Below are 14,579 nucleotides of genomic sequence, written 5' to 3'. Positions count from 1 at the left end.
TCATCTCTTCCATTAGACTGAGACCCTTAAGGGCCGAGAACTGGGCCTCCACCACCTCTGAAGCCCAGCACCCAGCACAGAGCCTGGCACAGATAAGTTCTCAGGTATGCGTGTGGAGGGAATAAACAGCACCTTTCTTACTTTCTGCGACCACTACCGTCTGGGGCCACCTCTCAGAGGGTATACCCATCACAGACTTACTCCCAGCATACAAGAGAGTTGTTCTTTGACTTAGCCCTATGGAATCTGTTTCTCCCATCCCAGGGTGGTACCTCCAAGTCCTCGGATTCCTCCCTGAGCCTGCATTCACCCTTTCTGATTTTACAGATGTGCGCCCTCTCCGGCTGAGCCTGCCTCACTCCAGATTCAGTTCCTGGGGCGCAAATCAACATGTCTCCAAAGCTGTGGTCATCCTCAAGGCCCACCTTAGACTTTCTCTATGTCTGCAGTCCTTTTCACCTCCTCCTCTCCCTCACTGGCCACATATCACCTGTCCCTGTGCCTCCTCCACAGCCCTTTACCCCCAGCCCCTCTCCTGTCCATCACCCATACAATTGTGCACGTCCACACCTTCCATCTTTCACTGGACTCCTGCCAAGGCTTCCCCACTAGTCCCCCCTGCCTCTAGTCCATCCCCCTTCCTTCTACTCTTGTGCTGACATTTGATGCCTTCCCGATGACCTCACCAGCTCTGTCACTATCGCATCCGCCATGGGTTCTCGTGCTCCAACCACCTGAGGGAATTTTACCTGCCCCGCATTCTGTCCCCTGCTGGTCTCCCATCTAGATATGGGAGTAAAGGGAGGTAGGAGGCTCTACAGAGTGAAACTCCCATCGGAAGAGGCTGGGAAGCTATAGGGCTGCTGCTCCAGGGGCTCCAAAGATCTAGCCCAATGCCCCAACAGGTGCTCATCCAACTCTCTTGTCCCTGACAATGGCTCCCAAAGGCCATCTTGTGGAAAGGAGGTGAGTAAAGGGAAGACTGAGAGGATGGGTCTCCAGAGAACTCACCCATGCTTCAAGCAGGGAACTTTTTTGACCTGTTGTACTAGACAAAGATGCCATAGTTAAGAAAGAAAGTTACTAGACCCTGGTCCAACATAGACAGATCTTGGAAGAGCCAGGCTTGACTCTGTGACCTCCAGTGACTTGTTTATTCTCCCTAAAATTCAGTGTACTATCTGTAAATACATTGGTGGTGGTGAGCAGATTAGAGTGTGAGGCCATGGAATGATACCTGGGATAAGATATGAAAGTAGTTTGAAAGTGAAAGTCTCTCAGTCGTGTCTGACTCTTTGTGACCCCATGGACTATACAGTCAATGGAATTCTCCAGGCCAGAATATTGGAGTGGGTAGCCGTTCCCTTCTCCAGGGAATCTTCCCAACCCAGGTTAGCTCCCTGCTGTGGTCCTAGTTGGAGCAGGGGGCTCCAACCCACATTACTTACCAGCTGCCAAGACCCTGGGGGTCTTGAGTTATCTTCATGGCACAGATAACAGTATCCTTGAGGTTGGGATTCAGTAAGTCTGGGGTGGGAGGCAGAGAAACATGATGAAGGAGGTGGAGTTGGACGTTCAGGGTTTGTCTGTCTATCTTTCTCACTCACACACACACACACACACCCTCCTCCATCCTAACTCCATCCCTCTCAAGCTCTCTGGAAGCACAGGTCTTACTCCATCACTTCCCCCATCAGAAGGCATCCCCCACCTCTTCCCACAGATCTCCGGATAGTGTCCCACCTGGGATACTAAATCAGATTCATGGAGGGCCTCTCTCATCACCTGCCCCACCCCACAATCCTTGGTAGACCCAGCAGGCAGCAGGGGTTCCCACTCAGACATAAAAGCAAGAGGAGCAAATAAGACCAGAGAGGAAGTCCCAGCCAGCCCCAGGCCCAGGCCCTGCCTACCGGAGCAGTACATCTGGCACAAGTTTGGGACATTGGGGTTGAGATTTTTGCACCACTTTCGGCTGTTGATCTGGAAGATGCCGCTGTTGGTACTTCCATCGGCTTCATGGTCCACGGCACCGGTGTTGAAGCCGCTTGCGAAGTAAGCAAGACAGATCCCTGCATAGGGTGGAGACACAGGCCTGCGCGTAGGATAACAGAGGCCAACCCAGACCAGAGAGCTCACGGGGTAGACCCTACGCATCAGCTCCTCCAAGCCTCAACTCGTGTTTCCAGGTGATCAGGGCTGACACCCTCTCACCTCCTTGACAAAGAAATCCACTGAGGCTCAGAGGGGCAAAGCGACTTACTCAAGGTTATACACAGCTACCAAATATCAAGAGTCCGCAGGTCTCCCGACTTCCTTCCTGCCATGTTCCCTCGGTCTCATCGTCCACACATAGTGGGACCCAAGAAATGCTTGTGGAATGAATGAACAAGAGTTCACTCTTTAGAGATACGACTGGGAAGGCACAGGTGGGACCAAGAGAAAGGGCTGGAACTAGAGAAGAAATGAGTCCAGGGGTGGTTGTACTTCTTAGCGTCTCGGAACTTCCACCAGCTTGAAAAGTTTGGTCTTACTGCTTTGCTCAGTGGGCCCGAAACTTCATTGGCAATGTCTGATCCTACTGGCTGTGATTCCATTAAAGATAGGAAACCATTCTTTCCCTATGGTGCCCAACTTTCCAGCGGGAGAGAACATAAGGGAGCAATTCTGCTTGGCTACCTGTCGCCTACCCTTCCAGGTTCTTATGCAACACTGACTCAGCGAACATGAACTTGGGCAAACTCTGGGAGATGCTGAGGGACAGGGAAGCCTGGCGTGCTGCAGTCCATTGGGATCGCAAAGAGTCAGACACAACTTGGCGACACCACAGTGACAGCCTGTCGCCTGCCTGCTGGGTATTTACCCCAGTCCTGGGTGTTCTCCACCTGTCAGCTCATAGGATCCTGATTTGAAAAAGGAGAACAGAGGCTCCCAAGGCCACAGCCCCTGAGTGAGGAGGAGGGAGGGGGAGCAGGAGGGGGAGAACGGGGTCCTTACAGTCAGCCAGGCTGTAGCCCCGGTATCCCTCCAGGCCGAAATCCTGAAGCACCCTGGCCAGCTCACAGCGACTGTAGACCCTGGCCTGGCCAGAGGAGAGCAGGCTGCTGAGGACAGAAGCCAAGGCCAGCAGCACAATCCCGGGTGGGCAGGGCCACCTTCTGGGAGCCCAGCTCCCGGCTTCCATGCAGGCTGGGGGGCACAGAGCCCCCGCCACACTGGCTCAGAGCTAGGCTTTGAGATGGCAGGCCGCTCACAGAAGGCTACCCCTGGAAGAAGAAGGGAAACAGAGGCTGAGGGGACAGGCAAGTGGGGAGGAGGGTTCCAGCACGGCCAGCCTGCCCCCTTGCCACCCTGGTGGAGCATCAGCCACACCCCCAAGAGCCCAAGAGGGTTCCCCAAGGTCAGCCCCTTTCCCCTTCAATTATGCCTTTTTTTTCTTTATTTTTAATTGGAGGATAATTGTTTTAACGTTGTGTTGGCCTCTGCCATGTGTGCCTGTGTGCTAACTCGCTTTGGTCATGTACGACTCCATGCAACCCTAATGGACTGTAGCTCGCCAAGGCTCCTCTGTCCATGGGATTCTCCAGGCAAGAATACTGGAGTGGGTTGCCATTTCCTACTCCAGAGGATCTTCCTGACCCAGGGATCGAACCTGCGTCTCTTATGTCTCCTGCATTGGTAGGTAGGTGGGTTCTTTACCACTAGCGCCACCTGGGAAGCCCAGCTTCTGCCAGACAACAACATGAATCAGTCATAAATATACATATGTCTCCTCCCTCTTGAACCTCCCCCCACCTCACACCCCACCCCACCCCTCTAGGTCATCCCAGAGCACCACGTGCTACATAGCAGGTTCCCACTAGCTGTCTATTTTATTTAATACACATGTTAATGTATATGTTTCAGTGTTACTCTCTCAATTCTTCCCACCCTCTCCTTCCCCCTCTGTGTCCAAAGTCTGTTCTCCTGCCATGTGACCCAGCAATCCCACTGCTGGGCATACACACCAAGGAAACCAGAATTTAAAGAGACGTGTATCCCAATGTTCATCGCAGCACTGTTTACAATAGCCAGGACATGGAAGCAACCTAGATGTCCATCAGCAGACGAATGGATAAGGAAGCTGTGGTACATATACATAATGGAATATTACTCAGCTATTAAAAAGAATGCATTTGAATCAGTTCTAATGAGGTGGATGAAACTGGAGCCCATTATACAGAGTGAAGTAAGTCAGAAAGAAAAACACCAATACAGTATATTAACTCATATATATGGAATTTAGAAAGAAGATAGCAATGACCCTATATGCGAGACAGCAAAAGAGACACAGATGGTAAGAACAGATTTTGGACTCTGCGGGAGAAGGTGAGGGTGGGATGATTTGAGAGAATAGCATTGAATTATGTATGTTATCATATGTGAAATAGATCGTCAGTCCAGGTTCGATGCATGAGGTAGGGTGCTCGGGGCTGGTGCACTGGGATGACCCTGAGGGATGGGATGGGGAGGGAGGTGGGAGGAAGGGTCAGGATGGGGAACACATGTACACCCATGGCTGATTCATGTGAATGTATGGCAAAAACCACCACAATATTGTAAAGTAATTAGCCTCCAATTAAAATAAAATAAAATAAACAAAGTCTGTCTCTCTGTCTGCATGTCTATTCCTGCCCTGCAAATAGGTTCATCAGTTCCATTTTTCTATAATAAATTCCATATATATGCCTTAATATACAATGCTTGTTTTTCTCTTTCTGACTTACTGCACTCCATATGACAGACTCTAGGTCCATTTACATCACTACAAATGACCCAATTTCATTCCTTTTTATGGCTGAGTAATATCCCATTGTATGTATGTACCACAACTTCTTTATCCGTTCATCTGTCGATGGACATCTAGGTTGCTTCCTTGTTATAGCTATTATAAATAGTGCTGCAACAAACATCAGGGTACATGGGTCTTTTTCAATTATAGTTTTATCAGGGTATATAGCCAGGAGTGGGACTGCTGGATCATTCCAGTCCTGCTTTGTACCCTCCTGTCCCAGCAGCTGAGAGAAGAGGAGGGAAATCAGGGAGAAGACAAACATATTCTGAGTTCCGTACTACATGTCAGGCATGGGACTTCCCTGGCAGTCCAGTGGTTAAGACTCTGCAACACAGAGGGCGCAAGTTTGATCCCTGGTTGGAAAACTAAGATCCTACATGCCATGCATCGCAGCCAAAAAAAAGAAAAAAATACATGCCAGGCATCACTGAGTTCTAAAGCCCAAGATTTCACAACTCAGAAGGGACAAAGTTTGCAGATCTTAGTTCCCCGACCAGGGATGGAAGTCAGAACCACCACAGTGAAAACTCAGAGTCCTAACCACTGGATCGCCAGGGAACTCCCAGAAGGGACAGAGTTTGGACTGAGACCAAAGTTTACGTGACTCCAAAGCCCCACTGGGATTTGGCCATAAGCAGATGTTCCCAGGTGGCGCTGGTGGTGAAGAATCAGCCTGCCAATGCAGGAGACACAAGAGACTCAGGTCCTATCCCTGGATTAGGAAGCTCTCCTGGAGGAGGAAATGGCAACCCACTCCAGTATTCTTACTGGGAAAATTCCATGGGCAGAGGAGCCTGGTGGACCACAGTCCAAGGGGCCGCAAAGAGTCAGACACAGTGGAGCAACTGGAGACACACACAGAGAGATGCTTCCAGAGAGGACGGCTGAGCAGCAGCATCAGTGTATATTGATCCTGCAGCCCCACGGCCACGAAGCTCTATTCAGTGAGCCTCCCCCTCCTGACCTGAACTGAAGACAGGTTTTCCCCTAGAGCACTGCCAACCTGCAGCCTCTCAAGTGGAGGCTGCTCTTTCCCACACACAGACCCTCTCCCAGGCCAGGCGGTGCTGAAAACTCCTCCATGCCCACCACCCCTTCTAAACCATCTCCTTGCTAAAGCCCCGCCTCCCTCGAAGCTCGTCTCACCCCATTTGGTTTGCCCTCCATTCCTCTCATCACTGGCTCTGCGGGTCAGCCCCCAATATCACAAAGGGCGTTTGTACCTGGTTATGAACTTGACCTCCACTCTGTCTCAGCAACTGGCTCCCACAGCCTTGTCATCCCTGCATCCCATCATCATTCCACATCCCCCCAACCTCTGCAGCCTTCTAGTCCACTTCTGTCTCTCCCTGACCACCTCTGACATACCTGTCTCTCATGACCTCCGCCCCCCAACACTGGCGCGCCACCTTCATAAACTCCAGAAATGAAACCCAGCCACAGGAGTGGGTGTCCCTGCAAACAGGTGGCCCCCAAGCCCAAGGGTGATGAGACAAAGGTGTGCTTTGCGGCAAGCCTTGTCTCAGTGGGAAGCCTACCTCTTTGCTTTACATCTCTGATGTGAACACTTTTCTAGCCTCATTTCCTTCCTCTATAAAATTAGGAAATTAATAACACCTGCCAAATCCGAAGGTTGAAAGAATGAATGAGAAAAGAAAGGCACAGAGAGAACTGGGCTCTTTGCACTGGAGCCCAGATGGTTGTTATTCCTATTACAAAGTGATGCTGGCACAGGTACTGATGGTCAGCTTTCTCTCTCCCGTTTTGCTCAAAGGGTACTCAGGACCTTCATTACCGTCCTCGAGTTCGCCTCCCTTCCCTGTCCCACTTCACCTCCTGCCTCACTGAGAAAAACAAGGTGATCCCCTGTGAGATGTCCTTCTTCCTTCTGCCTTCGCCCTGCCCCACTCGCAAATGCATCCACAGCCTCAGCCGTCCTCACAGAGAAGGTGCCTCTACGCTGATCTGGACCCATCTTTTCTCCAAGCTCTGTGTTTCATCCTTCCCCATCTCTCAGCCTTGTTCCACCAGCCACTCCTCCTCTCTCAGCATCACCAGCATCTCCTCTCCATCGGCTCCTCCTTCCTCCGCAGGTACGGATGTGCTTAGGTCTTCAGCTCCTAAAATATCTTCCCTGGACTCTCTCTCTACTGACTTGTCCCTCTCCCTCTCTTCTCATTTAAACATCTACAGGAAAATCTACAATTTTCTCACCTCCTATTTGTTTTTCAACCCAGTGACACTTAGCATCACCATAGCGACCTCTCGCCTGACACTGTTCTGCCCAGGGGTGCAGTGGACCCTCATGGGCTCCTGTCTCGCAGGAGCTCTCAGCAGCCTTGCATTATGCTCCCCGCTCCACCTGGTTCAAACTCTTACCTCTCCCCATCTCTGCTACCACGATGCTTCCCTTGGATTCCCCTGTGGAACACACTTCCCCCCAGGTCTTAAATGCTGATACGTTTCCTGGGCATTTTTGCCTTGAGCTGTCCTCGCTCCCACTGCAGGAAACACTGTTGCAAATTCCCTGGTGGTCCAGTGGTTACGACTCTGTCCTTCCACTACAGGGGACATGGGTTCGATTCCTGGTCCAGGAACTAAGATCCCACATGCCACAGGAGGCCCGGCAAAGACAAAACAAAGGAAACCTTGGCAGGCTGCAGAATGCCTGAGCATGCCTGTACCTACTGCCCCCTGCAGGATGATGGCTCCTATTACATCTTCCCCAGAGCAGCCAACCTCACAGCTAACTGCCTCCTGACTGTCTCCACTTGGGTAACACAGTCACCTCCTGCTGAGCACATCCAAAGTAGAACCGACGTTCCTACTGTTTTAGTGCTCTTTTCTATGTGTTCTTGGTTTAAAACATTCTTAGCTTTAAACTCATCATGTATGGTTTAAACCTATGGCTATCCAAACTAGCGATATAAATGTCATTCTTCACTCCTTCTCTCCATCACAACATCTTTCACTCATCCGCAACCCATCAATCCCAAAGTGCTGGTGAGGCCACTTTCCCTCCAAGAGCAACGTCTTTCCCTTAGTTCAGACCACCCTCCTGGTGGCCTGATGGTCTCCTTGCATCTAGTCCTGACTCTTCCCCCAAACTATTCTACACACATTCACCAGACTGAAGATTTTAAACAAAAAGCCTGGCTAGGGGACATCCTTAGATGGTGTCCTTCATCACTGATCCTAAATGTGGTCCACAAGGATCCCAGTGACCCAGGCTTGCTGACCTCTCCCCATGACACTTTAAGCTCCAGCAATGCCATGTCAGGGCTTCCCAGGTGTCTCAGTGTTAAAGAATCTGCCTGCCAAGCAGGAGATGTGGGTTTGATCCCTGGGTCAGGAAGATCCCCTAGAGAAGAAATGGCAATTCACTCCAGGATTCTTGCCTGGGAAATCCCATGGACAGAGGAGCCTGGTGGGCTACAGTCCATGGGGCTGCCAAAGAGTCAGACATGACTTAACGACTAACCAATGACAATAATGCCATGTCATTTGCTCATGATGAACCTGCCATCTGAATGAGAACCCCTTTCCTTTCCTTTACATGCATCACTCTTACTCATATTTCAAGGGTCACATCAGAAGTGAGTTCCCCAGTGAGATGTCCCCAAGAAGCCCCCAGCCCCTCCAAGACTCCCAAAGTGCCGTGTTTCTGCACACTAGACTGTAAAAGGCATCAGCCTTCCCCCACTACAAGGTGAGCTTCCAGAGAACAATGACGCTCTTATTTCTCTTCTTATCCTGAGAGTCAAGCAGAGTTGCCGGCCTGGAGTGGCTGATCAAATGGGCCCTTCTTAAGACTGAAGTATACTGAAGTCATGTGCTCAGCGCATGAGCCCTTCTCATCGAAGTGTCGGGGGTGAGAGAGAGGCAGACACCCTTCTGAGTTCTTAAAGTGTGACAGACGCTATGCTGGCCCTTTTCTGGCTGTTTTCTGACTTAATCTCCTCTAATCCTCACAACAATTCGAGGGGCGGGGAGGATTATGATCCCCAATTTATAGATGAAGAAACCAAGCTGACTGTTATACAGAGACTGGTTTTGCTTTTTTGGTAGCAAGAGTTATTTCAAAGTAACTTCTTCCTGAGCCTTCCCCAGCAGGTCTAGAGGTGGAAGGAGTCAGGTCTGGTGATTCAAAGACCAGAGACCTGCCAGCGTGGTCTCCTCTCTCTCTCTCTCGACTCAGCGCCCCCACCCTCAGCAGCCCAGTATCCCCTCACCATCTCTGACCACCACCTTTGTTTTCCCACGTCCCTCTCCGGTCAGACCAGCCCAGGGCCCTGGTTGACAGCTGAAGGAGGAGGGGGAAGGCAGCTCACTGAACGTGTCGTCCTCACCAGAGCTGACGCAGCAGTGACGGTGGCAGTAACAGCGGTGGCCCAACACCCGGCTTCAGCCCAGGACACGCCCCATGATACTGATGGAGCTCCCAGCACCCGGCTGGAAGAGAATGATGGGAAACTGATGCAGGGCCTTCTGGAACTCCCCAGTTCTGTGAGCTCATCTTCTAGAACCATCTTCACCCACTGAGCTTTGATAGCACCCCCACCTTGAACCTCTCAATTTCAGAGCCTGGAGACCTGTTCAGAGTATCTAAGCTCACCCCCTCTTGCCTACCTCTGCCCCTACACACGACACTTTGAAGGATGGCTTCTCTCCTCCCAACAGGCCCTTCTGGGGGTTACCCAGCAATGCTGATGCTGGCAGGTGCCCACCGTCTCCCCAGGCAGCTGACCTCACCAGCCCACTCTTCCATTCTTCTCCTTCCTGATGCCAAGCCACAAACCACCCCCTTCTCCATCTGCGTGATGACAGTGGACAAGCCCAGGACAAAGGTGATGCTGCCAACTCTAAAGCTTGCGGGACGGGGAAATGAAATGGGAAGGCACATGACAACCGCATCCATGCCCCACAGGGACCCGTGCTTCAAAGCCATTAGGGTATCGACTTTGCAGTCAGGCTGATCTGAGAATGAATACAGGCGCCAGTGACTACTGGCTGGGTATCCCAGTAAAAGTGACTTAACCTCTCTGTTTCCTTGATTCTCAAGGGGGAATAGTAAGACAGGAAATATCTCTAAAGGTGCACGATACACAGGATCAGTTACTGCTAAGAGCAGAGCACAGCCGAAAACATACCAAGCTGCTCTTGTCCATCTTGTGCACCTCCCCCAATCACAGACGAACCAGATTAGAATCAAGGGTTGACCTGTGGTGGCATCTGGATCTCCTTTTTTATTTTCTAATTTTATTGTGGTAGAAACCCTTAACATGAGATCCACCCTCAACAAAATTTTAAACGTCTAGTACAGTGTTGTTGATCGTAGGCACAGTGTTGTACAGAAGAACTTCAGAATTTCTTCATCTCCTTTAACTAAAACTTCATGGCCATAGATTAGTGACTCTCCATTCCCTTCTCTCCCAGCCCCTGGCAACCACAATTCCACTCTGATTCTATGAACTTCACTTTTTTAGATACCTGCTATAAGCGGAGTCATATAGTATTGGTCTTTCTGTGACCAGCTTGTTTCACTGAGCATAATGTCCTCAAGGTTCATCCACGTGGTCACATGCTACAGGATTTCCTTCCTTTTTAAAGCTGAATAGTTATGCCATTGGATGTATATACCGCATTTTAAATATCTATTCATCTGATGGACGTTTTGCTTGTTTCCACACCGTGGCAATTGTGAATAATGCTGCAATGAGCATAGGAGTGCTAATATCTCTTTGAGATCCTGATTTCAATTCTTTTGGATAAATATCCAGAAGTGGCGTGGCTGGATCATACGGTAGTTCTATTTTTAGTATTTTGAGGATACTGTTTTCCATAGCAGCTCCAGCATTTTGCATTCCTACCAACAATACACAAGGGTCCCAATTTCTCCATATGTTTGCCAAAATTTATCTTTCGCTTTTTTTTATAATAATCATCCTGACAGGTGTGATTGTAATTTTGATTTGCATTTCTCTAATGATTAGAGATGTTGAACACTTTTACATATGCCTGTTGACCAGCTGTATGTCTTCTTTGAAGAAATGTCTCTTCAGCATCAGTATTTCTTAAAAGTTTCCCTGATGATGCCGATATACAACCAAGGCTTGGGCCTTTGTCCACGGGAAGTTTCCCTGGACTTGAGCTAGAAAACCTGAGCTCAGTGTCTTGGTCTGCCCCTGACTGGCTATTTTTTCTTGTCCAGTTAACCCCCATTTCCTCATCTGTAACATGGAGTCATTACCCTGCCCCATCCCCTGGAACCATGATACTTAATCTCCCCAAGCATCATTTTTCTCCTCTGTAAAATGGGACTAATCCTCCCTCACTGTCATGCTCACCACTTGGATCAGTACATCTTAGCTATTGCTTTTATTGTCTGGCCCTGGGTGGTGATTCTGTCCGGTTGAGTTTGGGGGAGGGTGGCGTTTTACTGTATCAGCCTGCTTTTATTATTTTATCACTTCTTTTTATTGAGTCATCCTTCAGCTTGTTTTTATTTTACTGTATGCTTTGTTATTTCCCACTTGACTTTTATTTTTAAATGAAGAAGAAACAGCAGCTCAAAAAAAAAAGGTTATGAGGGCAGACAAGGCCCTAGTTGACGATTGGTGAGTCTTTATTTCTCTGCTGAGCTCAGCACAAGTCTTCCTGGTTTCCCCAAAGCAAGCTCAGATTTTTGACCACATCCCAGCAGAGATTCCCCCACTGGCTTCCTTCAGGTTTAAGTTCTCCTAAAGCATTTTTTGGGCTTCCCAGATGGCTCAATGGTAAAGAAGCCACCTGCCAATGCATTAGATGTGGGTTCAATCCCTGGATTGGGAGGATCCCCTGGAAAAGGAAATGGCAACACATGCCAGTATTCTTACCTGGAAAATCCCATGGACAGAGGAGCCTGACGGGCTACGGTCCACAGGGTCACAAAAGAATCAGACATGACTTAGCAACTAAACAACAACAACAAAAGCATCTCTTACTATTCTGGTTCTCAGTCCTGGCTGTACTTCAAAAAAAAAATACGAACACCTGGGCCCCACCCTAAGCCAACTGCATCCAAATCTCTAGAGGTAAGACCCAGGCACTAGTATTTTTTCACCCTTCCAGGAGATTCTGAAGTGCTACCAGTGGTGGGAACCACTTTTCCAATCAAACTTTAGTTCCCTAAATGTATGCCAATATTGTGCAACCTTGTCTTGTATGATATTATATATGTTTTTCTATCAAACACACCCTTTCTATTCCAACAAACTTGCTAGCTGCTGGTCCTCCTTAAAGCATCGCTGGAGCTTGACTTGCTCCCCTGGACTCCTTGCTGAGTTGGGAGTCCCTTACTTCCTAGCACACCTAGCAACGTTAATGTGCCATCTCAGCATCTATCACGCTACATCAGTATCTTCTTTTTATTATATTCATTTAGCTGTGCCAGGTCTTATTTGCGGCATGCAGGATCTTTGATCTTCATCGTGGCATGCGAACTTCAGTTGCACCATGTGGGATCCAGTTCCCCAACCAGGGATCGAACCTGGGTCCCCTGCATATGGAGTACTGAGTCTTAGCCACTGGACCACCAGGAAAGTCCCTACATCAGTATCTTCTTCCTCCATCACTCCCAGCAGACTAGGAGATGCCCATTGTGTCTCAATTGTCTATTTTTCCATTGTTGAAAGCAAGATCAAAAATACTATGGAAAGAAATGAAGAAATGAATGCAAATCATCTAGGTGGTTGATTCAGAAAAACCTCAGCTCAGAGGACTCCATCAGGAGGCTGGTCTCAAAAGAGTGTGCAAAGGTTCCTTAGGACAATGAAGAAATGGATTCTCCTCTGCCTACAAGTAGGGAGACCCTGGAGCTCCTAGAGACAGACCTGCTCACCCGATTCACTCCAAACTCAGAACGTTGAAAACAGAACTAATCTCTTCTCAACAAGTTGTGTTCCTCTTATTTTCATCATTGATCACAATGCGTGGCTGTAATTGCAAGACATTGTCATCAGGAGTTGGAAGGCATATAAAGTTATTAACCCTATACTACATAGTCTCTCCCCATCATATTCTTTTGGTTTTGTGTCTCCGTTATTAATCTGTCTTCCTCCTTGTGACAGTTCATTTTATGTGGCAATTTGCCTGGGTCATAGGGTACCCAGTTATTTGCTCAAACACTACTCTGGATATTTCTGTGAGGGTGTTCCAGATGAGATTAACATTTTTTAAAACTGGAATATATTTGACATACAAAGTTGTGTAAGTTTAAGGTGTACAATGTGTTAATTTGATTCATTTCTATATTGTGATATGATTATCATCATAGCCATAATTAGAACCTCAGTCACATTACATCATTATTTCTTTTTAATAGCTGGAATAATTAAGTTCTAGTCTCTCAGCAAGTTTCATGATTACAATATTCTGTCTATATTCACTCTGTGTGTGTGTGTGTGTGTGTGTGTGTGTGTGAGTTACTCAGTCATGTCTGACTCTTTGCAATTCCATGGACTGTAGCTTGCCAGGCTCCTCTGTCCATTGAATTCTCCAGGCAAGAATACTGGAGTGGGTTACCATTGTCCTTCTCCTTATATTCACTACACTGTGTCTTAGACGAGATTAACATTTAAATCAGTGATTGAGTAAAGCAGATTGCCCTCCCTAATGTCAGTGGGCCTCAACCAATCAGTAGAAGGCCAGAACAGACCAAAAAGGTGAATCCACCCCCCAAAAAAGAGGAAATTCCTCCTGCTAAACTGCAATTCAAACTGAGACATTGGCTTTTTTCTTGCCTATGGAATAGAACTGAAACATCTCTTCTTGGGTCTTAAGTCTGCCAGCCTTTGGACTGGAATGACATACCATTGATTCTCTTGGGTCTCCAGCTTACCAACTCACCCTACAGATCTTGGAACTTGCCCATTTCCATTACTGCATAAGCCTTATCCCAAATATATATATATAAAACAACTGGTCTAACCAAACTTTTTATAGTCCCCTATATGTGTATTTACTGGGCTTCCCAGGAGGTTCAGTGGTAAAGAACCTGCCTGCCAATGCAGGAGATGCGAGAGACTTGGGCTCGATCCCTAGGTCAGGAAGATCCCCTGGAGTAGGAAATGGCAGCCCACTCCAGTATTCTTGTCTGGGGAATTCCATGGACAGAGGAGCCTGATGGGATACAGCCCATGGGGTCACGAAGAGTGGGACGTGAGTGAGTGACTGAGCACACATATGTGTATTTATATATCCACATCCTCTGTGTTCTATTCTCTGGAGAACCCTGACTGATACACTCCTCCTGTGAAGCTGGTAGAAGATCATTTAACAGTCATCAGGCCCATCAATCCACATAATTCCCTTCCTCGTGGCGGTGCCACTACTGGCTGACAGTCTTCCCTCCCCTCCTGTGACGAGTGGCTTCTTCAGTCCAGGGCAGCTGACTGACAGCAGCCAGACCTGGCCTGGCTGGGCCAGGGGGTACCCAGATATCTGATCCTCATGTCACAGAATTCACTAGCTTGTGACCTCGGTGGGTTTGTTAGCCTTGCTGAACCTCAATATCCTCACCTGTAAAGTGAAAAAGAACTGCCACACAGCGGATTATTGAGAGGATTAATGAGATAACAGGCAAAGCACCTTACACAGAATCTGGCACCAAGCAGACACCCAGTAAAGGTAGTCTTCAGTTACTGTTATCTGGAGCGGGGAGAGGAAACCAACTAAACAGCCTTTTGAGAACTGCACTTGAATCCTC

The 14,579-nt window shown here is 48.5% G+C and overlaps 1 protein-coding gene and 1 long non-coding RNA gene across 4 annotated transcripts in view; one reads left to right on the top strand and one right to left on the bottom strand.

Annotated features, from left to right (window-relative positions):
• The window catches only part of SPACA3 (sperm acrosome associated 3), a 30,743-nt gene extending 21,478 nt beyond the window's left edge, over window positions 1-9,265 (bottom strand). For all 3 annotated transcript variants that reach the window (XM_081574828.1, XM_081574829.1, XM_081574830.1), the window contains exons 1-4: window positions 9,184-9,265; window positions 2,998-3,266; window positions 1,914-2,072; window positions 1,449-1,527 (exon numbers count right to left, since the gene is read on the bottom strand). In XM_081574828.1, coding sequence (XP_081430954.1) covers window positions 1,449-1,527; window positions 1,914-2,072; window positions 2,998-3,184 — 425 coding nt within the window. In that variant the 5' untranslated portion in view covers window positions 3,185-3,266; window positions 9,184-9,265. The remainder of the gene's footprint in view (window positions 1-1,448; window positions 1,528-1,913; window positions 2,073-2,997; window positions 3,267-9,183) is intronic.
• Window positions 9,266-9,374: 109 nt separating this feature from the next.
• On the top strand, window positions 9,375-12,869 carry LOC145540334 (uncharacterized). Its single transcript, XR_014078321.1, has 2 exons — window positions 9,375-11,907; window positions 12,258-12,869. It is a non-coding gene; the product is annotated as an uncharacterized LOC145540334 (long non-coding RNA).
• The last annotated feature ends 1,710 nt before the right edge of the window (window positions 12,870-14,579 follow it).

This window comes from Giraffa tippelskirchi, chromosome 3, assembly GCF_054371585.1.
Source record: "Giraffa tippelskirchi isolate mGirTip1 chromosome 3, T2T-mGirTip1v1.2.pri, whole genome shotgun sequence".
Classification (NCBI taxonomy): Eukaryota; Metazoa; Chordata; class Mammalia; order Artiodactyla; family Giraffidae; genus Giraffa; species Giraffa tippelskirchi.
This window is presented reverse-complemented; position numbering and strand designations above follow the sequence as displayed.